This window comes from Talpa europaea, assembly GCF_964194135.1.
Source record: "Talpa europaea genome assembly, chromosome: 6".
Taxonomy (NCBI): Eukaryota; Metazoa; Chordata; class Mammalia; order Eulipotyphla; family Talpidae; genus Talpa; species Talpa europaea.
Window position 1 is genome coordinate 99168914 of NC_140072.1, and position 26801 is coordinate 99195714.

General features: G+C 36.6%; 1 protein-coding gene across 4 annotated transcripts in view; it reads right to left on the reverse strand.

Annotated features, from left to right (window-relative positions):
* The window catches only part of DGKH (diacylglycerol kinase eta), a gene marked incomplete at both ends in the record, with an annotated part of 158098 nt that overhangs the window by 72412 nt on the left and 58885 nt on the right, over positions 1 to 26801 (reverse strand). For all 4 annotated transcript variants that reach the window (XM_084235586.1, XM_084235589.1, XM_084235588.1 and 1 more), the window contains 3 exons: positions 116 to 220; positions 22935 to 23015; positions 24971 to 25081. In XM_084235586.1, coding sequence (XP_084091712.1) covers positions 116 to 220; positions 22935 to 23015; positions 24971 to 25081 — 297 coding nt within the window. The remainder of the gene's footprint in view (positions 1 to 115; positions 221 to 22934; positions 23016 to 24970; positions 25082 to 26801) is intronic.

The following is a 26801-nucleotide window of genomic DNA, read 5'->3' on the forward strand; positions in this document are numbered from 1 at the left end:
ATTTGCTGAATGAATGTACACATACTTTAAAAATTTTTTGGGCAAAAGTAGCTTTCCCTCTTCAGTAAACATCTATTCTCTAAGAACACAAGAGACAGAAGAGATGCTGTTTTACCTCGTAAGGTTCTCTGGTCTGTACAGACTTCAGTGAGCTGATCCAATCCTCCATCTCCTTTCTGTTCTCAGCACATAGCATGAGTCTTCTGAATGGAGTGATTATCTGAAAGGGATAATTCAATCTACTGATTGTTACTAACTAACAAGAGAGATGATTTGAAAGCCTAACATCTTTTTGCAAGGTAATTGCATTTCTAATCTGAGTTCTTATTTGTTGATTAAGAAAGGAAGATTCTCAAGCACATAAACGAGTTTTTTCTTCTGAGAACGGTATAATGTGATTGAGGAAGGAAAAATTCTAGTCTTTTCTTGGATTTAATTTTATTGCTACTCACTGATCACACTTTTTTAGTTCTTTACCAAAGACTGTGAACCCAAATAAACAAAGTATTCTTATCATGGAGTATATCTGGAAAATTGGCTTTAGATATACCTCAACATAATTCATAGCAAGTTTAGAATTAATTCATCCTTTTCAAAATAAAAAATATATTTAAAATTGAAAATCAAATGAACATAATATTAAATGATTTCATAATTCACTTAAAATGGTATCAAGAATATTGTTATTAAACAACACTGAGTTTACATATGATTTCCATTTTATGTCATCACCTACTTTAATATGATTTATATGAAGAATCCCCCCTTTGTGTAGAACCTCACTGTACTACCTTTCAGTGAGAGCAGAAAAGAAGAATTAGCATAAACATTCTCTGATTGGCTTTAAGAGAAGAAAATAAATGTGACTTTCATTTTTTCCATGTCACTAAAGAAGGAAAATTAATTACATTAAAAACATTATTTGTGACTTTCATTTTTTCCATGTCATGAAAGAAAGCAAATTAATTACATTAAAAACATTAAAGCAAGTAGAATGAATACTTCATGCTATTATAGCACCCAAAGTGCTTCAAAAAGACTTGAAAGAAGCCCTATTTGTGTGTGAATACAGTATTCTGGTTGTAATCTTAAAGTCACTAAATCCTAAGCATTTACTGCAAAGAAGGAACCATTTATTGTGCAAAAAGAGCAGACTGCTATATTCTTGCCTAGAAACTATTTCCAAACAATAAATTGTGTATTTACCTAGCAAATAAGAAATTTTGTCAAGTTAAAAGTCATTTGATGAAGCAATAATCTACATATTGCATTAGTGAGATTTCTGAAGTCATGAAAAAGCAGTAATCATCTTTAAAAAAAGGGAACCCATACAGAGTAAACTGGCAAGCTTCAACCACTGCTACTCGATCTTAGAAAACAAGCCCATTACCCAAAACTGTTAAGATCAGCCCAATCTTAGCTACTCACCAGTCATTGCCGCCTTTCATTTATCATGAATTTAGGCTACACAATCCTTCCTGAAACCAAAAGGTCTTACTATCTCTGACAGGCACTCACACTTAAATACAGTTGGCCAGAAGTCACATGGTAGAGGAACACCAATCCTTCAGCTCTGGGTGTTTTGTTAATTGCATGAAACTGAAGCGAACCTCACTTTCACATTTTCTTCTGTTTTACACTAACCTCTTTGGATAAAGCTTATTAGCAGTTGGTCACTTCTCTTCCTGAATAAATAGTTAATGCAAAGAGCAAAGCCTCCCTCATTACTTAGGAGCCAAATGGATGCTTTATTGCTTCAAAATGTTTTTCTGGGACAACTCATCAAATGTAGCAGAGAGATACCATTAAATCATAATAGACTCCTGGCTCCAATGACCGCCATAGAGCTCCAGAAATCTCCAAGTTTCACTGAGCTGATGGTATAAATCTACTTATCTGAAAAACATCGCCTCTATCATTTCTTATTTATTTATTTAATATGTTATATGATGTGACTATAAAGATTTCCTCTCTGTCATTATGATCTTACAGTAGACAAGTATTATTCAGATAAATAAGGCAGCCTTGCTAATTTTATTCTATAATTTTGTTTTTTGTTGGATTCATTCTAAGTAAAGCAACATATCTGATGTTTTTAACTATCCTTAATGATTTTGTTTTTATTTTATTTTTTAAAATATTTATTTATGTATGCATACAAGAACTAGGATACAGGCCAGAGGTGCGGGGGGTGAAAGGATTCACCAGAGACAGAGTGGGGAACAGAAGAGGCAGACTGAATAAAATACACTGCTAAGGGGAGCAGTGGGCAAGACAGGAGAGGTCTGCTACACCATGAGGGTAGCTCCCAGCTGGGGACTGAACTTATACTATAGAGGCTGTGGACAGCTTCACGGTGCTGAGCTTAACCCCTTGCACCACCAGGGAGGCCCTAATGACTTTATTTTTAGAAGTCATCAGGAATTCAATAAAAAGGGGAGGAGGATGAAAAAACAGCTTCTAATTTTCCTTCTAGCTTTTAGAACTACATAAATGCCTCAGTTCTAAAGAATTTCAGCAATATAATTTTATAACCTTATATGCTAAAATAAGAGTATACATTTCCAATTTCTCCTTTTAATGAAATTTTATTTTATTTCATTTTTATATTTAAAGAGCAGATTTATTAGAAAAAAGGACAGACGACCGAATGACACTTACACAGACACAAGCAGGCAGGAAGAGCTGCCCTGAAATGGACAGGTTTGCTAAGAGAGGCCTGCATGGTTGCAGGTGGGTGGCCTTGAGAAGAGATGCCTCCTCTGAGACAGGCCAGTGAAGAGAAGCCCTGGCATGGTACACTTACGGGCAGGCAGGATGCTGCTGCCCTACAGAAGGAGAGAGTTGGTGAAAGGAAGCACCTGCATAGTCACAGGTGGGCAGAAGGACTGCTACTCCTTTGTGGAGGCAGCATTAGGTTTTATCATCTTCTTTCAGTAGGGAGGGGCTCATCTTTGTGGGTGGATAGTTTGAATGAAAATTTATTTTAAAAGGGATAATAATAAGCAAGTAACTTTTAAGAATCAAAAGAAATTACAAATTATTTTGACTTACAGACTTTGTGATTAAGAAATCTGATTATAATTGTAGGAAGTAGGTATGAAAAAGAAGATCCCTCACAAATTAAGTGATGCAGAGATGTCTGGCTTTGTGGCCAGGGGGCCAAAAATACCTCAGCATGCATTCCAGCATTGTTTGGGCCCACTTGGAAACAAGGCTGAAGCACAGGGGAAGCCTGGGGTGTCTCCCATCCCTTCTGGAATAATCCCTCATGGGATTTTTAATGCTCTCAGTTCCCTCCCTATCTCTATTTAAATTCTCCTCATCCTGACATTTGTAGGAAAGGATATGATAGCCACAGTTGTTAATGGGACAAGCTCTGGCTGTACACGACACCACAGAGTTTCTCATATAAATCGGTAATAGGAAAATTGTGGGGAGCAGTAAGCTCCAAAATTATTTGGTTTTTACTCTGAAAGTATATTGAACTTAGCTTTTTTATTATGACAGTTGCGTAGGATAGCAGAGTGGGAAGGATAGAGGCAATGTAGGGACGGGAATATACCCCAGGGAAGATTACCTAAGCTATTTGGGGACCAAGTCTGGAAGTTTCTGGAAACAAGAGGATATTTGGTCTTTCTTGAAAGATATGCAGCTCACTTACCCTTACAGCCCCCTACCCCCTGTCCTTATCTCAATCCCTCACTTTTCCTCTCTTCTTACCACCCCAACATTTCCAAATACATTTTCCAGAACTTTAGCAACTAACTGCTCCAGCATTTATTGTTCACTGCATGCCAGAGCCTAGGCATACAAAACACATGGGCTCTGACTTAATCATCTAGAATGGAGATTAGACAATAAAACAAATCCTTGCTTGTCTGAAAAAGTATTGTACAGGCCAGAGTACAAAGGAGTTTGGTAAATACTCCATCAAATAATATACAAAGTATCTACAAACAGTTATTAGAGTAACAGAGTTACTGTCCTATAAGGGTTAATATACCAACATCAGGACCTCCCTGGTGGCGTAAGGAGTTAAGCACTGCACTATGAAGCAATCCACAGCCTCTGCAACAGAAGTTCGATCCTGGGCTGGCCAAGGAACTACCCACATGGCACAGCAGACCTCTCCTGTTTTGCCCCGCTGCTCCCTTCAGTATTTCAGTCAATCTGCCTGTTCTGTTCCCCACTCTGTCTCTGGAGAATCCCCTCACCCCCCGCATCTTTGGCCTGTACCCCAGTTCTTTTATGCATAAATAAAAAAATCTTTAAAAAAAAAATATATATATATATATCAACATCACTATGTGTGTATAAGAATCAAGGATTTGCCAATCTGGCAAACCATATATATATATATACACAATAGATACAAGACAATCCAGTGTGAAATATATGAAAACCTATGGAAGAGTAATATTATAGGTAAGATTTTAAATACATAAACATGTACAGGGAAAAATATGGCACAAATAATTTTCACTAATTTTCCTGGTTTGTTTAGTATCTAAAGTAAATCTGTATTGCTTGTGTGCTTGAAACATTTTTAATTTTTTACTAACAGAAGGATGGGAATTTAGAACTTAAAACTGCATCATTCCACAGCAGGAGCTCTCAACCTCTGACGTGCATTAGAATTACCTAGGCAATCTTTAAATATTCCACTGGCCAGGCCAGTTCACACCAATTTACCCAGAACACAATAAGGGTTAGGACCCAGTCACCAGTTGTTGTTTTCTTAACTCTCACATGATTCCAAAGTGCAGCTAAATTTGAGAACCAGTGTCTTAAAGATATCTTATTGTTCCCTATGATAATGTTAGAACTTAAAAAATGAGAAAAGTTTCCACAGAGAAGTGAACAACAAGGGATTGCTAATCTGCAAATTCCCAGTTGGAAATCACTGATGTCACAGCACCGTGACTCAGTGTGAAACTTGAGCCACAGTCACCTGGACTGACCCCCAGTAGCATCCTTTCCTATTTGTGTGGTTGTGGACACGTTCCCATGGCTCTGAGTCTCAGTTCTGCATCTGTGAAGGGGGTGGACAGAGCAGGAACTCATAGTCCTTGGAGTGTGGCAGGTGTGAGAGACAACAGTTTGGTGATGGATGCAAGCCAGACTTCTGAAAGTGAACACAATGGGTACGTGCAGGGCTGACCTTCCAGGTTGTGCAGCTGAAACCTAGATAATGTTATAAACTGAAGTTGCTTCAATTTAAAAAAATAACATTTAGCACAGTGTCTGTTACAAAAATCAAAGTTCAGAATGTTAGCATCATAATCCTTCTTAGCACCAACATAAATTATGTACAGATTTCCTCTGTAATGTATATATTTCCTGTGCATGATCCACAGACAAAAGTAATATGAGATTAACACAGAAATGGAGACATTTTGTCAACAAAGTAGTCACTGACTATCGTGCCACCAAAGATAGGAATAATGATAATGACCCACATCTTAGAAGATGTTAGGAAAATATCAACAAATTAGGAAAAAAATATTCCCCTTTAATTGTGCTGTGTTTAGCCTTCCTCAAAGTATCAACACAAGATGGCAAAAGCTTACCAAAACCCACAGCAGAGGATCCTGTCCAGCACTGAAGAACTCAGCCTGGCATCGCCAGTGGCATCACATCTCAACTATTTAATACTCAGAGTTACATGTTTTAATTCAGACTTCACATTCTGCAATGAAGGAAACTCTGTAATCTTCTCCAGTTATTGTAAATGTCCAACAACTTTTTCTATTCGGAAATAACTCTTATTTTTGATCAAAGCTTCTTTATAACAATCTGATCACACCTATTATTGTTTCATTAGTGACTAACCCTCAACTAATTAAAATTAAAAAATTCATATGCAGTGAGAAGTCTTTCTTGGAAAGCAGGACAAGCCACAAGTTTAGTTGTACTATAACCATTTTGTATTATCTATACTGATAATAACTTAAGAGCTATAACTCAACTATTGTTATAGCTGAATTGGGTATAATTATCTTGTTATCACATTACACTTCCTATACCTGAAGTGGCCAACTGCTCAGTCTTGATATGCCTCTTCCATCTTCCCTCATAAAATCTATATCCAACTCTTCAATTATGTATGTTTTTTTTCAGTCTTCTATTATGGAATGAAATAATTCACTTTGACAACTTAAATGTGCCAAACTGCCTCATTTGTAGTCATGCCTCTGAAGTGACTGTTTCTAGAACAGAGATACTTACTCCCATCTTTCAAAAAGCAAACTGGGACCACAGGTCCTTAACTGTATGTATCTACCCGAAACAAGTTGAGAGCTTTTCAAAACATCCCCAGTCCAAGCCAAATTTGCTGAACCACATCTTGTTTTGGGGCTAAGCCTGGATAATTTCAGATACAATCTAGTCTGGCAAAGCTATTGTATGTGGTGGTTCTGATGCCCAGCCCTGTTCGTCAACCATGAAGGGTGGTGGGAGCATGAGGTAAGGCAGGATCCGGTCTAACTAATGTGAAGGAAGTACTCTTAAATGTTTATGCCTCCATATCTCACTTTCAGTACCTTTCTGGCTCCCAAATTTCTCGTGTTTCCATCAGTCCTTAATAGTATTCCTTTTTGTGGAATCAATCTGAAATAGCCCATCAGCTAGCATGAGATGTAACAGTGGCCAAAAGTGAAGATTTCTGATTTTTGCTTTGGCCATTCTGTTTGAACCCTGAAATGCTGTGTTGTAAAAACATTAAAGAAATAAGCTAAACCACCACCTGAGAAAGGGATTCTGCTTCAATTTATTTTCTTCAGCCAGACACTTCACACACTTGTCTTCCCCCCTGGAAGCATCTGCATTTGGAGTCTTATATGGGCTTTCTGAGGTGGTTACTTCCCTGTTTTATTACCCATTTGCCTCAACTTGCAACTGTTTTCTACGATGACAACTACTGACCTAAAAAGTAATTTTTCTCTCGGGTATTAATTACTGATAAGAGGTAAATACATATTTTTCTCACAAGGGTGAGAAACAAATACAAATGTCACAACAAACGTATTCCTGGCACCACAATCAGAAAAAGCGCTATGGGTATTTTCAACAGTTTATAATTTAAATCAATAAAATAAGTTTAGATTAGGTAGACACTTCATCATACAATGCAATAACATAGACAAACATTCACTTTTTAGCTATGAACACTATTAAACCTGCATTAAGTGCTTACCAAGAAGGAGAGGTGTTCCATGAAACCTTGGAACACAAATGTCACGATATCTAAAATGATGCACAGTAAGTTATAAAGGTGTAATGAACTAAGAATTAGAGTGAGGTTGACAGATGATTCACACACAAGCAACAACCTCATTATTAATGTATAGCTGAAAATTATAAAGAAATTCTGCTACAGAGATAGTGTTTTATGTAAATAGAATACTATCATAATGCTTGATAGTTAATGTAAAGTCTTCCCTATTCCCTTTCAGAATAATCTAAAATTTTTTTCAGATACCCCTTTATTGCTCAAAGAAAGCAACTCACAAAGAATAATGTGAAAAATGGGGGTCTAAGAATCTTTTTTTGCATGGAATATCATTTCTATCAGAAGACGATCAAGATATTTCAGTCCAATCCACTTCAGCATTATTAACATTCTCTGGATTCTAAATCCATGTTGACTTTTTTTAAAAATTAAGTTAAAAAAATAAAGTATAACCATGGTTAGATTTATACATAGCACATATCCTATACACACCCCCTTTACTCAAATTCAAAGAGGATCATTGGTCATTCTAAACTTTCAGTTTCGAGTTCTGATTCTCCTTCTGATGAGTCATTTAGCTAAAAGCAACTTTCTGATCTGGTGGGCATTCCTGTAAACTGCAGCACAGGAAATATCAAACATTTCCATAAAATCTCAAAAAAAGAGACAAGTATTAGTTCTGAACATGAGAATTTGCCCCAATGTTATTTATTTTCCCATCCAAGGAAAAGTTACATATCATCTGATTGTAATATTTATTTCAAAAATCAAACTGCAACTTAAGTAATTACTTATCCATTGACATAAATAATTGATTTAAAAATCTGAAGCATAAATATGAAACATTTATCATGGTATCTATCAAAAAATGTGAAAACACTAATTTGAAGGAATATATATACTCCTGTGTTCATTGTGGCACTATTTACAAAAGTTATGGAAACAACGTAAGTGCCCAACAACAGAGGTATGGATTAGGAAGGTGTGGTATATATACAAAACAGAATACTACTTAGTTATAAAAAAGATAAACACTTTTTTTTTGACAAGGATGCTAAGTGTAGTAAGTCAGAAGGGGAAAGGCACATATTTGATGATTTCACTCACGTGTGGAATATACAGAAACAAAACAAAGGAACTTACGGAATTAAACCAAAACAATCCCTAGAAATAGAACTGAGGCTGCTAGAGGGGGAGGGTGGGTGAAGGTGGGAACAAAACGGAGGGGAGCCCAATGGACTATGGTGAAGGACAATGGGCACTTTGATGGTGGGGGTGGTAACATATCTCTCCAGAGATGTGAATCTATTCTCCTAAATACCAAACAGTGTTTTAAACCAATGGTACTTCAATTTAAAAACAAAAAATGAACAATTTATGAAGATTTGGGAAGAGAGCAGAGGTGAAAGGGTTTTTTTGGAGGCAGAATTAGTGTAAGAAATTCCATTTTACATTTGAAGTGACCTAAAACTTAGAAAGGTTTCTAAGTTGTCCAAGATCACAAAGCACATGTAAATTTGAAAGTAACTTCTGTCTGCCTTCCTACTAGAGAATGAAGGCACAGCATAGAATTTACTGACATCATCCTAGGAAAACAAACAGAAAAGACTGCACATGCTGCATTGCACACTTGTCCTCTTAAAAATAATCATGGCTACCACACTGTTCTATTTCAATCCTATACATACTTGTACATTCTTTAGAGATGAGAAAGGTGATACAAAGGTGCTAATAAAACATCAACAGCAATGATAATAGTAATGATAATAAAATTTACTAGCATAGAAAGGTTTTTAAATATGCACCTTTAGAGAATAAAATATTGAGAAGATCTATAATCATATACAACACTGTATTAGAAGTATCACATTGCACATGGCAAATGTACAATGTTTTGGTTTTTTTTGTTTTGTATTAATTGTAATAACAAAGACAAGAGTGATCAGAAATTATTTATGTAGGCTGTCACATACACTTCCACTATAAATTAGCAGTGAATATTACTTAATGGACACATTAAGAGTTTTACCATTCATTTAATATTTCAGACTGTACCAGAGATTGGAACAATGCATTAGCCTCATTCCCTTGGCACAAGAGCTTTGGGTCCATAACCGTAAATTGCTTTGTACAGGACATGTATGTAATGGGAAATTTCAAAAACAAAATAATTATCTTGTTTGTACTGGTCACCACAAAACTAAAACATTTCTAAAATCTAAATTTTCCATTACGCCATAATCATATTTAAGAAAAAAACCAGATATTTGAATATGCTAAGAAAACCAATGATACCAAAAAAGCACTTAAGTCATTTCAGTACTTTTTAAAGCATACCTCTCAGCTGCCTGCTAGAGCTCACCATATCTTCCCATCATTTCACGCTCACAATGTCCAGAACTACAATCTTCTTTTTCACTCCCCACAAACTTTTTATTCTCAATTTTCTATGCTTAATTAAAGGCATCATTTATACACTAACATTCCCCAATTCAACCACTCTATATTAGTTTCCCCCTTCCTCTCCTTCCCATTAGCCACAGCTCTCCAGTCTTTCCCACGAGATCTCTCAACCATCTTTCCCTCCACAGCAAATGGTCTGTCATGTACTCTTACCCTGGTAAGAGTAGCATTGTAGCAATGTCCAAGGTGCTCTTCCTTGGTCATTATAGCAATGTCCAAGGTGCTCTTCCTGCTAACAAATCCAATACTCTTGTCAAATGTTTCTGATAGGAAGCTGCTAGAAAGGGCTTCCATAGAACATTAAATTAAAAATTTTTAATGAGTTATTAGCATTTATGAGAGCCTCTCCCCCCAAAAAAAATTTCAAAATGTGTTTAGAATGAAAAATGTATATCCCTTCCAAGTCTGCCACCAACCACTGAGTTTCCTTTCTAAAGGTCAATATTGGTCAGTTTCTGTGTATCTCTCAGAGATACTCTCTTCATATACAACAAATAGGTAGTCTTTTGAGGTTTAGACACACACATGTATGCACACATACACAAACACACACAGAGTAACTTCCCATATGTGTACAATATTCTATATTTGGCAATTTCCACTAAATAAAATTTGGAGTTTAGTCTATGTTGTTATAGAGAGAGGCTTACTCATTCTTTCATGGGTGCATAATATTCCACCATATGATACATTTCATGATTCACTTCAACCAGCCTCTATACTTGGATTGTTTCCAATCATTTGCTCTTAACATGTGCAATAAATATCCTTGTATACATGTCTTTGCACACTTTTAAATAGCATATTTCACTTCCCCTGCTAATTCTGGATGACAGGGGGCTGTCAGGGCATCCACAAACCTAAGGTGTGAAAGAAATTTCTTTACAATCTATCCTGTAAAGTGTAAAACTTCAGATCAAAGTCTTTCAGAATTTTTTAACAGTCATTTTGACGGTAGTCATGTCAGTCATGATAGTGGGCATGCATTGATCCATCCTGAAAAGGCATGTGCAATATAAATATAACCAGATGAACAATGATTTACTTGTACACACACACACACACACACACACACAAACCCTGAATTCATAAAAAAGGTCCTCCAAAGATAAAATTTAGCAGCATTGTCTTGACAGCTTTTTGCACATAACGAACCTAAAAATAGGCCAGTTCTAATAATATTATTATGCAATTATTAAAAATTAATTATTGTTAACATCATTTATTAATGGAATTCTGAAAAGAAAATGGCCAAACTCTGTGCAGAAATCAGACCACAGAGGCCAAACACTCAACCTTATTATTCCTAGAAATATGAGGTATACAGAACAGATAGACAACACAGAGGACACTGGGACTCTTCCACTTGAAGTATTAGTGACAGGACTCTGTGACTTCTGGTTTCTACCCCAGTAGCTGTCCACTCACATTCATATTAAATAGTGTTGTGCCAGCTTTTTACAAAGCATCACTAAAGTGTGTAAAAGCATCCCATGTGCAGAGACAAGAAATCCTTTCGCATGATCAGACTATCCATCTGTGCTCTGGATAAATGGCAGACATCACTCAGCCTTTCTGAAAGGGGCCTAATGAAGTTCTGATGTCAAGGGTCAGGTTATCCATCTTCTTCTCTAGACTATCAGTTCTGTTTAATAGATTCTCACTACTACTAATCTGTTTTTCTCCAAAATATAAAGACCAATTTCTGCCTCAAGCTCCATGCTCATAAGCAACTTATGAGAAGCTTTTGAAAGTAACCTAAGTCATCTCTCTGACCTTTCATAAACCAGCTACCACAACCAGAGTGTAGGACTGTCCAAAAACCTCCAGATCTGCTAAGAGCATAGCTGTCTCAGCCCATGACAAGCAACAAAACTAAAACCCAAGTAAATAAAAAAATACACAAAGCCCTCCAACTGCCCCCACTTATCCATTGTCAATGGGAGAGCTTGCCTTTGATTTCACTTATCTGTTGCTGACTAGATTTGCAATTTTTTTTTTAGAATTGCAATTTTTGTCTCACATAAGTATAAACCTACCTTTGCATTTACACACTGATATTTGGTCCTGACCTAGTTGAAACTGAGTTCAGAGAGTACAGAAATGGTTAAGGCAGAAACTACTCAACTGAAAATCTCTTTTTTTGAACCACTTTTGTTGGAAATTAAATTTTTACCTGAGACCTGTCACAAAGCAGAGAGTGATCAAAATTGCTAATCCTCTCTCTTCCTTCCACTCAAGATAATTATCCTAATGGCCACCACGGGAATTAACATTGTGTGACAACGAGCAAGCACAGTAATCACTGCTAGCTGTGCACTGTGCTACACGACTTTCTTCTCTCTCCTAAGGTAATGAAGATTCACTATTAAAAATGATGGCTACTGAGAAAGAAAAAGAAAAATACCGGATGGTCTCACTCATAGCAGGAACCTAGAAAACTTAAATAAGGGACCAGGAAAAAGAATAACTATAAGAAAGAAAATATCAAAATCAACAAACAACTATGAACCAGAGACACTCAATGGGGGGTGGTGGGTGGGGAAAGGAGGGATAGGGTTAAAATAAGGGGGTTGTAATTGTATGGGGAATATAAAAATAAAATTTAAATGAAAAATAAAATAAAATAAAAAATAAATTAAAAAATAAAAAAATTCAAAAAAAATGATGGCTATTGCTATTGCACTCATAATTTCAGGGGACTTGAAAATATCACTATTTTACTTTTCTTTCATGGAAAAAGCATAGACTTTAATTATGTTACTAGTTAACTATATAAATTTACAAAATTCTGACCCGCATTTCCTCATCTGTTGAAGGGAAGAAAGAATAACACTTCATAGGCTTATTGAGACAATGAAGTAAAACATAAAATAAAAAGTGTCTGCTTATTACTTCTTACTGTGGGTTATAGAATAGACCAAAAATGTTTTGGAAACAAATGATTTTTTTTTATTTATATTACAAACAACTTACATTTTTTAAATCTTGTAACTTTCCTTAGTACTATTTTAGTATCATCTTCACATCCAACTCAAACTTAGCATTATTTTAATATTTTATAAAAAGCAAGAGTTTGATATTTTAAATTGCAAATGGAGTCAAAACCTGAGAGGTGTTAACAATGTGTTCTTATTTTTACGGCATCTGATGCTGGATGCAAGGTCTAATTTTATAGTCATCAATATGACCAGGTGTGATGGACAAGGTACCATTTTCACATGCACATCACAAGATCCAGCAGGCTTGGCATTCTCCTAGGACTCCAGTGCTATCCAATGCTCCCAATTTCTTAATAAAGCATCAAAGATTCTGCCTTCTGGGAGATATGGGGCATCATATGTCTTTAAAAAGTCCCCCATGCAAGCCAGTCCAAAACTTCCAAGATTCTAAAACCTAAAAGCAGGGCTCCACTCTTGAGTAAGATGACCCTAGAATCTCAGACCCTCTTTAGAAGGTATTCATACATTTATGGTGGTTTTCTTTTTTTAAACATTTCTGCCAATAGTTTACTTTCCCATAGTAGGTCCGTCTTCCAGGTGCCTCCATGAAATAGGAGGATAGCACTTTTTATAGAGTATGAGGTTTCATTCTATATCATAACTAATTAAAAGTCAGATCTAAACTAAATGGGGGACTAAGGAGAGCCTTCAAATGAGTACATCAACCACATAAAGACCACAATGAAGTCCAATAAATTCCACATTCCTTCAAAATGTGTTTTGAAAAAGTGTATCAGTGGAGCTGTCAGGCTGCAGGCTGCACACTTTAAAAGCCTCCTATGAATGAATGGTTGGTGGAACTGAGGCTGCTGGTTCAAGACTCAAGCAATGCTTGCCAGCTTTCAAGCAGAATCTCTCAGAAGAGATGATGGGATCTAGAACACTTAGCTATAAAAGCTGTCCCAAAGTTCATGGTGATGGTGACAGCAACTGTTTAGGACCATCTAGTCGGAGTCTATAAAAGGATTGGTATGTGCAACATATGCATGAAATGCAGATTTTGTAACTACCCTCTCCCCTCCCCTAAACAGGAGCTTGGGCACAGCATGTTGTCATTCTCTGGGAGCTGCTATACACAAAGGACATGCTGATGGTCATTTCTCCACAACACAGTTTAAGCTAGACCATATTTTTCATGTAGATGGCAGTCATCATTGGCCAATCATAATCTGCATGCAGCTAAAAGACTCCTAGGGAACCAGTTTACCAAAACACCAGCATGGGATAAGCAGTCTACTTGATTGCCATATTTTGGTCCAGAAATACTGGCATAGGGGACGTGCTTGTAGAGAACAGATGAAGCAGTCCCAGAGGATTTTGTCTGTGGAATCCTGAATTCAGACTCATGCTCAAGAAGTTATGTAACTCCCTCTCTTTCCTATACCTGTGATGGTACAGTTTCTAATCTCATTTTGGAGATAACTCTTTGGTTGTATCTCAAGAGTCCTATTCCCAAAGTCATATATATTAAAGACAGGGACCTATTCCTGGAGGTCAAAACTTTCAAAGAACTTTATTCAGTGGCCAATTCTTTTAATTCACCACTCTATATACAGATCTAGCACAATGTCTGATACATATTTCAAATACTTGCTAAATGAATGAAGGAACATCTAAGGGCTGTTCTGGAAATAGAGAATAGGATGGGGTTGAGCTGTTGTGCAACACCCTAAGGTTGGGGGCAGTAAAATTACTTTCAGCAAGGACAGTCAAGGTAGGGGGAAAGTAGTAATGCCAAGAACAGAAATTTAACATGGTACCCTTCCTGGACCTCCAGAGATGCAGTTCCTTAGATGACAAACTCTCTCTCCCAGTCTACAGACAGTGTCTGCTCACACCACTGCAGACCCTCTGATGAACCTGATCTATGGGTTGGGATTCCCAGGTCTGATTACTCAAGCAAACCCAACCTCTGAGAACACCAGATTGCCAGAATTCTCAAGGACATGCTCACTGGTTATTGACTTACTTTAGAAAGTCCATTTGAAAGATTTGTGGAAGGCTCCTAGTGAAGGGAGAGACTTCAAGAATTTATTTGAGAGGCTCATGGACAGCTACCAATCAAGATGGGAGGCCAAAACACAGTTCTTCTGCCTGCACCTTATCCCCACCCCAAGATTTTACTCTAGCTACGAAAGGACCGATAAATTCTTATCCCCAAAGACTCTGGTCTGAGGAAGCACATAATGGCTTTAAGAAGTGTTTTCCAGAAATACCTCTTAAAGCTATTATGAGCACTTAACAAAAGATGCCAGGCTATATCACTAAATGAAAAGACAGATATGATACACCCAGAGACACAGTGTAAAGATATTTCATTTCTAAAAGCCTGCTATCTGTATTATAGAAAAAGGAATACAGATTTCAATCTTATAATTTATCAACTTTCATAGTATAAAGAATCTAAATTGTATATAAGACTGCTTTAAAAGGCCACACCACCACTCAAATTGCATTAATATGGATCATTTTAGAGTGCTATAAGATATTCTAACCAACACAGATGTAGAAAAAAAATATGGTTTGCCTCTATTGAACATCTAATAATTATGTGGGACTATCACATCGATTAATGATGAGCAAGAACCATGTTTGTAAGAGTAATTATTAGTATTAAAAAAGTCTGATAGAAAGACTTCAACAAGGATACAAATATTTATATTACAGTCCAATAGCAAGGGGTGGGTTGGAAATCAAAAAACTGTTTTCTAATGCTAAACTTGAAAAGACTCTTCTCCCAAAGAAAAACTTAAGTTCACAAATATTCATCCACTCATTTGGCAAATATTTATTGTCTTTCCCTTCTGTCATGTATTGTGTTAGCCTTGCAGACTCAGTGTGAAGAAGACAATCTTTGCGCCTGCCAAGAAATTTCACAGACTCTTTTACTCCCTCCCACATACACACACCAGGCACAGCTCTCCCAACAGTATTCCTGAAGGTTGGCCACTTAGCTCTTGCTGTGTGGTATAATAAGAAATTTGTGAAAAGTGTCCAGTATAGTGCCCAGCAATATCTAAATCCATTGCTCCTTGCCTAACCCCAACAAATCCTGCGAGCTGAGAGCCCGGAACTCTACACTATGTATAGCGATTAGCCTTCCAACCTTGAGACATTCATTTTACCACTCTGAAACTGAGTCTGCTCTGAGACCTCTCTTCTTGAAGGCCCCTTTCAGCTCACAAAGAAGGAGATGACTGGAGATGTCCAACAATGCACACCTCTGTTACCTCACAAGGGGCCTGTTCTATTAACTGCATCAAGTTAGAAAGTTCTTTTGCATAGAGCTGAAATGGTGCCCCCATGAGTTCGAGTCTTTGTCTTGCTTGATGTAGTAACACAAAACTTATCTACTATCTCTCACACATGCTAATCCTTCAAGTATTAAAAAAATCAATAATTTTTTAGTATTTAAAAATTTTTAAAAAGTATTTAAAAATTTTCCCAAATTTTTTAAATAAAAAGTGCCAATCAATTTCATGGTCAATCAATTCCATGATTTCTGAGAACTTTTTATAGTAATATTAGTTACCTTCCTCTGTGATCTCTTTAGTAAACATTTCTATTTCAAAAGTAGTACCCCAAATGTAATAATCGAGATTTGTATTATAACCAACACATGTAATGTAAGACTCTAGTAAGATAACACATGACTCTCAAATTGACTTGAAGAGCAAAGAAAGCCGAACATGTAAAAAGCAATGAGAGGACTGTTATCAGACTCACACACACATTTAAACTCCACAATGAAAAGGAAGGATAGCAGAGTAATCACAAATTCAGATCAAGGCTAGGTGACCCCGATGGCTTCAGATTCTAGCTATTTACCTGCATTAGATGTTAACCTCTTGGTTTCAGGTTTTTCACAAATAAAATGGGAGGCATAATAATTCCTACCTAATAGAATTGCTATAAATTATTGAGTGAGTCATCACATATGAAGCATTTAGAAGAGGTATATAGCAGTAACAATAAATATTATAAAATAACTTATTTATTTTAGTGATTATTTAGGTGATTAAATAAACTGTGGTGTGATATGCGTTCACAAAGGATATGAAAAAAATATATTTCAGTTTTGTCCTTTGTAACTGAAGTTTGAAATGTTATTGGATAAAAGTACGTTGATGAGGTTCAAAGGATGTGCTATATCTTTTAAGAGAGAAGATGAAGTGAACTTTTAATGAAGAGGATGCTAAAAGGAAAACTGAAATAACAGAAAGAAAATGTTAAAGCAGGTTCTAAGAACATTTTTTTCTTTCCCATGAAAACATAGTTTGCTCATTTCCTTTGTATATGAACTTGTATTTTTAGCATTTTATGTGCATTGAGCATACGTTCTCTTGGTTTATTGGCTTGTTCCTATGTATGCTTTTTCAAACCTCATCAGAAGAGTCATAATCTAAAGTTAATCAACTTTCAGTCATGTCTGCTACGTCAAGTGACCAGTGAACTAAAATGACTCTTTGTCCCAATGCTTATATAGTTCTAAAAATAAGCACTAGCACATGGCATCTGGTTTTCATAACACCAAGTAAGCTAGCAGGGATGTGCCCTCACCCTGGGGTTTCTTGTAGACTGCTCACTCAAAATGGTAAGGTGGTTAAATAAACCAAATAATTCAGAATAACTGTATTTCTTCCAACTTCAAAAACAAACAAGCCCCCCAAAAAGTGTTTTTTTTTTTTACAAACATCTATAAGTATTAACAATGTCAACACAATTTCCTTAAAATGATGACTCATTTGTTTAAGGCTTAGTATAATCTTCATTAAAATTTAAAGAGAACAGTCATTTAAACATCTGGAAGCCTAAAGTATACTGTGTGATTATGATGACTTTCAAAGCATTAAAAAGTTCTTCTTTAACAGATAACAGTCACCTAACATGATACAACTGTAATTGCATTCATTTCAGAATGATTAATTTTCCCAACACTGCTTAGTAATACAACATAAAACTGAAAACAAATCTTCACGACACCTCTGAAAGACAGGCAGGATGGACTGTTTTCTCAAGATAAAGTTCATCCATCGTTTTCTTCAAAATTTCCAAACTTTTACAAATTGGAGACATACTGTTACTTACACAAGAAATGTGAAAAGTTCATTAAATGACAGTTATGAAACTGTATGTGTTCATCACCATGCTAAGTATTTTAGTATATTTTCACATTCAGCCTAACAGGCATCAGTATCATATTCAATACAGATGAGGACATAGGGTTGGAATTTACATACAGGTGGAATTACAAGGTTGACTAATTTGTTCAAGATCATGTAAATAGACATGGCTGAACCAGGACCCACATGCAGGCCATGTGACTTCACAGTTAAGTCCTGCAGATGGGTAAATCCAAGGGATCATTCTATGTGTATCATGATTAGTGAGAAAGAGACAGAGAAGGCAGAAGATCTAGGAAGCAAGAAAACAGAGGGACAGAGACAGACTCTCAGATGGAAAAGCAATACCGTATGAAAGAACCCTGATTAAACACCAAGAAGTCTGGGGTCCCCTTCCCAGGGCATGCACCAGTGTGACTAAGGGGAAAGAGGTTCTCTCCAGCCTAATATGAAAGCATTCATGCATGGCACAGAAGAGGATTAAAAATGTTCAAGTGAAAATAAAACTCCAAAAAGACATATAAATAAAATAAAAAATAAGCAATTGAAAAATGAAGAACATAGTACAGATTCCATAACATAGAAAATGCCATAGTAGGTCTTAAGCTAAAAATAAATTGATGACAAGCTTTAACTTAAAGACGTATATAAATTGCCAATAAGGCTTTTCCCATTCCCTGATCACATCATTGACACCAAATGGTACAGAAAATGCTTTCAAAGTTAGTAGGTTTTGTGCTGTCATTTTTGCCTATTAGAGAAAACACTTATAAAATAATAACCTTGGTAAAATCAGCCTGATTCCAGCCAATTAAAAAGTATACACTATGGATGGATATAGAGATATATAAATATATATTTCATTGATCATATCTATTTATTTCAACATTGTAAGACCTGGAGTAGAGGAACCCAGCTATTGTGTGATCTAGAGGAACTGTGGGTAATAAAAGGGTGGTGTTTTATGCCACTACGTTTTTTGTAATTTGTTGCAAAGTAATAGAAAACTAGTATAATACTAGATAACAGAACACCCCCCAAAAAAAAAATTTAAGAAAGAAAACTAACATTCTGAGGATGGGAACACAGGACTCAGCAAGAGGGAACATCACCATGGCATGGGTAGGTTTAAACCGTGTTCACAGATCCTCTGACACTGCTCTTGTGATGCCTACGATCCTTCCTGAGCTCAGTCAGTATCAGTGACTTGTTCTTAACCCTAGAAGGCAGCAGAAATGACTGTCAGTTTAAGAGACTTCCAGGTTAAGTCAGTTTCTGCCATGCTCTCTAGAACACCTATTCTAGAACATGTGGGTCCTGGTTCAGCCATGTCTATTTACATGACCTTGAACAAATTAGTCAACCTTATAATTCCACCTGTATGTAAATCCCAACCCTATGTCCTCACCTGTATTGAATATAACACTGATGCCTGTTAGACTGAATGTGAAAATACTCTAGAGAGTTTAGCACTGAGTTTTCTGATAAAGCACAGCTTTACCATTTACTAATTACAGATTTTCCCTTACTATTGTCCATCATCAATATATCATCTTTAGGGACTTCAAAGAGAGGAGGAGTGGCTGTAGCCAAGCAGAATTTGGCCATTTCTGTGTCCCCCAGGTATCACGCCATCAAAATACACCATGAACCACTGACATGAACTAGCCAAAATAAAAGCATCATCAGTAACAATCACTGTAACTCAGGAGAGCAGAACATTTAAATATTTAAAGATGGGGTGTTATCAATTACTGGTTGAAAACACAGCTCTTGTTCCATTTTATCCTCTGGAAAGTTCTACCAAATTGATTTGCTTTATTCCAAGCCATCTGCCTAAGTCCCCACATTTCTAGTTCAACAAAGTTCAAAAATAATTATTGATTATATAAATAAATAGCCTAAAAACATTTCAACAAAAAGTCTTCTCATGCCTTAAATAAATTTTCACCTTATTAATTGAAATCAACAAATACTTAAGTGATAAGCTATTATGAGGTAAAAAGATAAAACAGAGTCCCTATCCTCTAGATTACAATAACATAAGTATTTAACCAAATATGAGACAGAATAAGCAAGTTCTATAAGTAAGGTACAACAGGAGATTGGTCACATTTTATCTCAATGTGATCAACTGACCTCCCAGTTAACAAATTCAACAGTTTAAAGTCCAAGAAAAGAGCTGTACAAAGGGTTTGACTAACGGCTCCCAAATTGAAAAAGTTTTCCCATTCCCTTTATCTTAACCTGCTACAACAACACACTCAACCTTGTCTTCACCTGAAGTTATTCCAGACTTCAAATTTTAAATTTTGGAACTCTCTTTGCCACCGAATTCTAGGTCCTTACTAGTGGAAAGCCCTCATTCCCTCCCTGTATGAATCTCCAGAAGGGAGAGAACTGTTGTTCACAGCCCAGGAGAGGCACGTGGTTAATCTGATTGGCAAGATAAGGGAGGTTCTACCCCCACCCCCCCGCAACACTTTCACTTAAGAAAGAAAAATAAGCAGCATTTTAGCCTTATACCTCCACCAACTTATCACAAGTTCCGGATCCTATTCTGTGATTACTTTATTCCTTTGTGTTTCATTCTCAAAAACTGAGAACTCAGAGGGAAAAGAGGGGTGAGTAACTGATTCTTCGAATATCCAATAATCCCTTTATCTTTCTGTCCAATGTCCTATAAGCTACCAATCCTGAATCAATCACTATCCCTATCTCAAAGAAAATATCATACAGATAGGAATTAAGAACACACTAAATTTGATCTCCAATCTTGGGTAGACAACTATTTACTACCTAGTATTTTCTACAGATCCCTGTTCAGTTTCAATTCTCATTTTCTATAGTAGCTATTTCAATTCCTCATAAACTCTTACACAAAACAGATGACCTTGGCTTTAATTTCATTGAGAAAATAGTAGTATTTGCATTTACATACAAACTCCCTTCCCACACCTACCTCCAGAAGCTTTCTCTCTTCCACCCAGAACTAACTCTTAACCCTTGATCTGGTTCCTTTGCCCTTTATCTTATTTAGCAATTGTGCTCCATCAATTATTCTCTCTCTTGAGGCTTCAACTTCAAATTCCAACAATTCTTTACTGATATAGAAACACTCAAACCCATTTTTTTAAAACAAAGCAAAAGAATCACAACAAAACCAAAACTCCCCCTTAAAGACAGAACATTCTTCTAGCTATGCCTCTTCTTTTTTAACAGCCAAGCTTTTAGACAAAGTGATTTACCAGGCCTTCCCTGGTGGCGCACGGAGTTAAGCACAGCACTGTGAAGATATCCACAGCCTCAGCAGCAGGAGTTCGATCCCCTGCCGACCCGGGAGCAACCCACATGGCACAGCAGACCTCTCCTGTCTCGCCCGCTGCTCCCCTCAGCAGTGTATTTCAGTCAGTGTGCCTGTTCTATTTCCCACTCTGTCTCTGGTGAATCCTCTCACCCCCGGCACCGCTGGCCTACACCCCAGATTTAGTATGCATAAATAAATAAATAAATAAATATTAAGAAAAAAACAACAAAGTGATTTACCCTGGTTCCTACTGCTTTTCAACTTTGACCAACAGTGCAGACTAATATACAGCACTCCTTCACTGAGACTATTCACATCAGTGTAACCAACTGACTGCCCACTTAGCAAATTCAACACTTTTCATTTCTTCTCTGACTTAACCTCTCTACAGTATTTGAGGTTTAACAATTTCCATCCTGAAACTCTCCTCCATTAGTTTTTTATATCATTGCCTCCTGATGCTCCTTATACACTTCAGAATGCTCTCTCACTCAGTCTTTATTGGGCAACCCTTAAAATTTAACATTTTCCCAGGATTCTATTCTTGGCTTTCCTCTTCTCAAACTACACTCTCCCTGGGGAGGTGGGAGGGCAGGAATATCTACACCATGAATTATCTCACATGACCATAAACCAGTAAGAAGAAATCTGTACTTGTTTGCTTCCTTCAAACCTTCAAAAGTTGTTTCCAACCTTTCTCAGGTACTTCTCTGTATCTGTTTGTCCATACTGCCTGCCCTGGCATCCCCATATCTAGTTGATGGACCATACAACTGTCAGCAGTCATGGCTTCCTAGAGCAGGGGCTGGAAGTGTGGACGAGGCAACAACATGCAAGAATAGGGCATCTCAGAGGCCCTCAGGAATATGCAGTTTAACAAAAACTCTAAACGAACCTCACTAAATTCTAAACGTCTTCAAGGGGGGTGATATGTATATATTTATTTATCTTGGGATCTCCTGTGCTTAGCATGAGTGCCTGATATCCAGTAGGTTCCCAATTTATATTTTTTGAATGAAAGATATAGAAGAATGGGATATCTGAAATAAGCTTTGCAGAAACGGTTGAATTCCAACAGTGGGTGGGTATATCAGGACAAACAACTGTCATTAGCAGTAGAATGTGGAGACATGGTTGTGCATCACTTTCAGGTGGAGTCAGAGGTACAACCTGTCAAGTTATTGATGCACCTGTCAGGTCTTTCAGTGTGGTCTGAGATACAAGAATTACCTTTACGAAAGTGCCTCTTTAATAGTCACCAAATGAATTACCTAAGAAAAAATGAAGGCCTGGACTATATTAATTAGAATCAAAATGGAAGAAAAGGAGAACATATTTTGCAGATTGAAGGTAAAAAACAAACCTTTTAAATATTCAAGAGCAATGGAACTAGTTGGAAGTATTAAATTTGAGGAAGCAAAAATTTTATTTTTTCCCTTTTTATTATTTAAAAAATGTTTAAAGGCAGTACTTTTCTTTCTTACATCTTTGTTAATTTTTGGACAATATATGATTTCTACACTCAGGAGGAAGTGAAAGATTTAAAGCTCTAAAATTTAAAAGTATAAGAGGGAAAAAATACAAATATTTAAATAACACATTTTAATATACTGGTTTGTTGACTGAAACAATCAAGAATAGTGTTGGATGTGAGCATATACAATGAATTTACTAAGTTTATTACGTTGGTAAGAACTCCAACACACGAGTTGACATGTAGCCTGTAACTGATGAGGGCATTCTGTGCATGCTTGGGGAAGGTCTTTCTATGACTTTTGAGTAGAGACAGTAGAATATAACCATACCGTGAAGCTGTTATTAGCATTTTTTGTGCTCGCTTCAGCTACACTGGCATCTGAGAGGTCCACTTCATCAAATATCAGAGACTGTTAACAAAAAAGATCACAAAGATATTAAATGAAAACCTAATTCAACGCTCCTCAAGATTATTTTACGAGCAGGTTATGACTGAGGAAGTTATGTCAGGAATTAAGAATAAAAAATGAAGAAAATATAAATTAGTGATACTTTGTGAGTAAAACCACAAAGTACAACTAACACATAAATCCCAATGTCCTGGTATGTTGTTTGAATGCAAATGTCTGATGGGCTCTGTAAGCATAACTTACGGGGAATCTACTAAGTATAGGACATACACACTTATACACATCCTCCCATACCTCTGAAACTGTAACAACTTTGTCACTAAGACAGAGGCAACAACATCTTTTCCACATTTGCTAAATGAAGAAATGAAAACTAGTCCTGGCTACATTTGTTGACATTTATTGAACTTTGCTCTACAGATATAAGATCCTATTTCTTTTATATTCTTAAAAGTGGTTATGATTAAAAAGTTTCAGTGATAAAAACTCCATAGAAATAGAATCTTTAAAAGTGTGCAATTTAGAGATTAGGAAAATCTAGAAAATAAAAGTATACTTCCTACTTTTTAGTCAATTGGTTCTTGTTCATACTCATGCAATATCCTTGCAGCCGGGCAGATATAACAATGCACCTCAAGAACTGTAAAAGAGGGTCCCCTTCAATGATAGCTTCTACCTCCCCTTTAAGATATCCAGAGGGTGAAGGAAGTCTGCTTCAATCTAATCACTGTGACTGCAAAATTTGTTGCCTGATGAGGAGGAATTTATATTCTAGCACAGTGATAAAATAGACACAATTAATTTTAATGTAAGATAGAATTATAAGTGGAAGAGATCAGGAAATGCTCTGGAAAATCACAGATTTCTACAGCAGAAAAAACACTGTTTCTCTTGTGAATGCTGGAATCAGTATCATTTTGAGAGGAATCTTTAAAATATAAAATACAAAACAAAACAATGTAATTCGATCAGCTGGAAACTGAAGGAAGTCATCCTGGGGATGGGAAGACAGGTCAAGATCGAAGGCTTGATAGGGTCAGTGCCGCCTAGAAATAATTGTGAAAAGTCAGGATGGAGCCAGATCAGGGACAGCTTTAAACATTATGACTTTCAAAATAAGATTATTTTATGTGGTTATTATTTCTACAGCCACATAAACAAAGAATTAGATTTACTTCATGTGCATAACTTTACTAATTATTTCAGGGCCATATTTTTTTTTAAATAAGGAAAATATCAATTTCATCTGGATAGTACCAAAAATTTTAATGTTTATTTTTGAAGGATACTAAAATATCAGTCTTAAATGGTGGTTCACAGTCAAAATTTTACTTCTTCCTAAAGTACAGCATTCTTACTTTATTCAGTTGTCATATAAAGATTATGGTAAGCCTTGATTTCATTTCACAATGATTTTTTTTATTCTTAACCACTAGCATAATTGAGTGATTGTTTTGTGTCACACTTATATTAGCACATCACATGCAATTTTCTCATTTTAAAGTAGCTTCTTAACAACAAATGTGGCCACAGCCACTCCATTAGAAGTGGAGAATATTTGAAACCAGAGCATGGATTCTTAGCAATTACAGAAATTCTGTCTCTCATGGTCAGGGAAAGACTTACAAGGCCAAAAGTAACAGGAAAGAAGAGGAAACCCAACATTTTGAGTTTATTCTACCCACCAAGGCTATGTTTAATGTTTCATTTTAATTGGAAGGAAAGAAGAAAGAAAGCAAACTACACTAGAACTTTCCTATAAGATTATCCTTAGGGAAATTGACTCAAATAGCCTCCTTTGGGATTTGGACCAAAATCAATGATATTTATACTTAAATGCACATTGAGAGCAGCAATTCTATAGTTAAGTCCCAAAACAAAAACAGCTTATAGAACCAAAAATTTAAATCTATCTATAAATACAGTTGCTTGCAGCTGATATTCCATTGAATTACCTTTGAGTCCTTGGCATAATAAAGTGTACGACCTCGAAGTTTGAAGTATCGCTTTTTCCACCTCTGGAAAGAACTGGTTTGCTTCAATAGTTGTCCCTCTTTAATGCTGGTCTGGGGAGAAGCAGAAGCACAATGACATGATTACAAAGAAATTCAAAACGAAATTCAATTCAGCATTAGTAACACCCTCTCACTAATATTTTTAATACTATTTTCCATCTTTTACAAATTACATGAGAGAACTTTCTTGTCCTCACCATCCAACCATTCTCTTTACTGTTAAGCCAGGCACAAAGCTCCAAAGAACAAAGGTGAATTTGACAAGGTTCCCTTTCTCAAAGTAGTCACAAAGGGCATGGGAGACACATGCACCCAAACTAATATTTACTATACCATACATCTACACTAAGCACTCAGTAAATGGTATAATGCAATGATTAAAAAGGCATGGGCTCTGGAGTCAGAAACTTTGTGCTTTTACTATCTTATTTTGGAAGTACACATGATATAATTTCCATACTGATAAATAATGGGGGGAAATTTACCTTCCTCTGTTAATCTGAAAGCAGCTTAAAAGTGTAAGACAGTTTAATTTCACCAAGAAATCAATGTGAATAAAATGAATAAGCGAAGTGAAAAAAAAAATTCCTGCTGCCAGTACTTCATAGCTGGATGATATTAGGCAAGTTTATTTGTTCACGTATACACTGGGGATAACAAAACATTTCTTACAGGGCTGCTGTGAGGCATAAACTATAAACATGTAAGGACTTACCTATCACCAGACACCTATTATGTGCTGACACTAGCATCAGTTATAATTAGCCATGTGTTACTGTAACCAACACATATTCAAAACACTGTACTTGGTGGTCCAGAGAGGGAAGCACCAGCTCTGCAGCTGAGGGAATCCAAGAAGTCCTTCCAAAGGAGAGCCCAAGGTGGGTCTTGGGTTTCCCAGAATGACAAGGGAGGGGAGAAGGGCATTTTAGATTTGTACAAAAAGGAGAAAGACTTAAAACAGCATAAATATTTGGAGCATCTTCAGAGTCTTTCGCTATAAATGCAGGGTAGGATGTACAAGGGGGAGCAGAAGGAGATGTGGCTGGAGAAGATGACGGGCTCTGAGAACCTGAGCTAAATGCTCTATGTATGCAAATTCACTTCCTGATCACTGACAAAATACTTGGAACTCTGACCTCAGGTGTATCTCTTCCTTGCTTGATCCCCTCCCCTGTCCACAATGGCACTTTGCTTTTAAATGAGAATGCACTGGGTATTAACTAGTACCTCCTCCCTCTTATATTTATCTCCCTAATTCCTTTCACTCCTCCAATTCTCTGTCCATCTCAGTGAGACTCAACTCACTGACGTCCATCTGCAACATACTCTCCATATTTTCAACATCAAGATCTTATTTCCCGAGCCTCCCTGGTGGTGCAAGGGGTTAAACACCACACTATGAAGTAATCTGCAGCCTCTGCAGCACTAGTGCAATCCCCAGCCAGCCAGGGAGCAACCCACATGGCGAGGCAGACCTTTCCTGTCTCACTCACTGCTCCCCTCAGCAGTGTATTTCAGTCAATCTGCCTGTTCTGCTCCCCACTCTGTGGTGAATCCTCTCACCCCCCGCATCTCTGGCCTGTACCCCAGCTCTTGTGTGCATAAATAAATCTTTAAAAAAAAATCTTATTTCATACACCACAAAGTACTATCTATCTTTAATATAAGTATAATTCACTTATTTGTTATGTTTACTGGGCCACCCTTATTCGAATGTAAGTTCCCTGAGTTTATTATATCTAATAAAATTAAATTTAATGTTCAATTT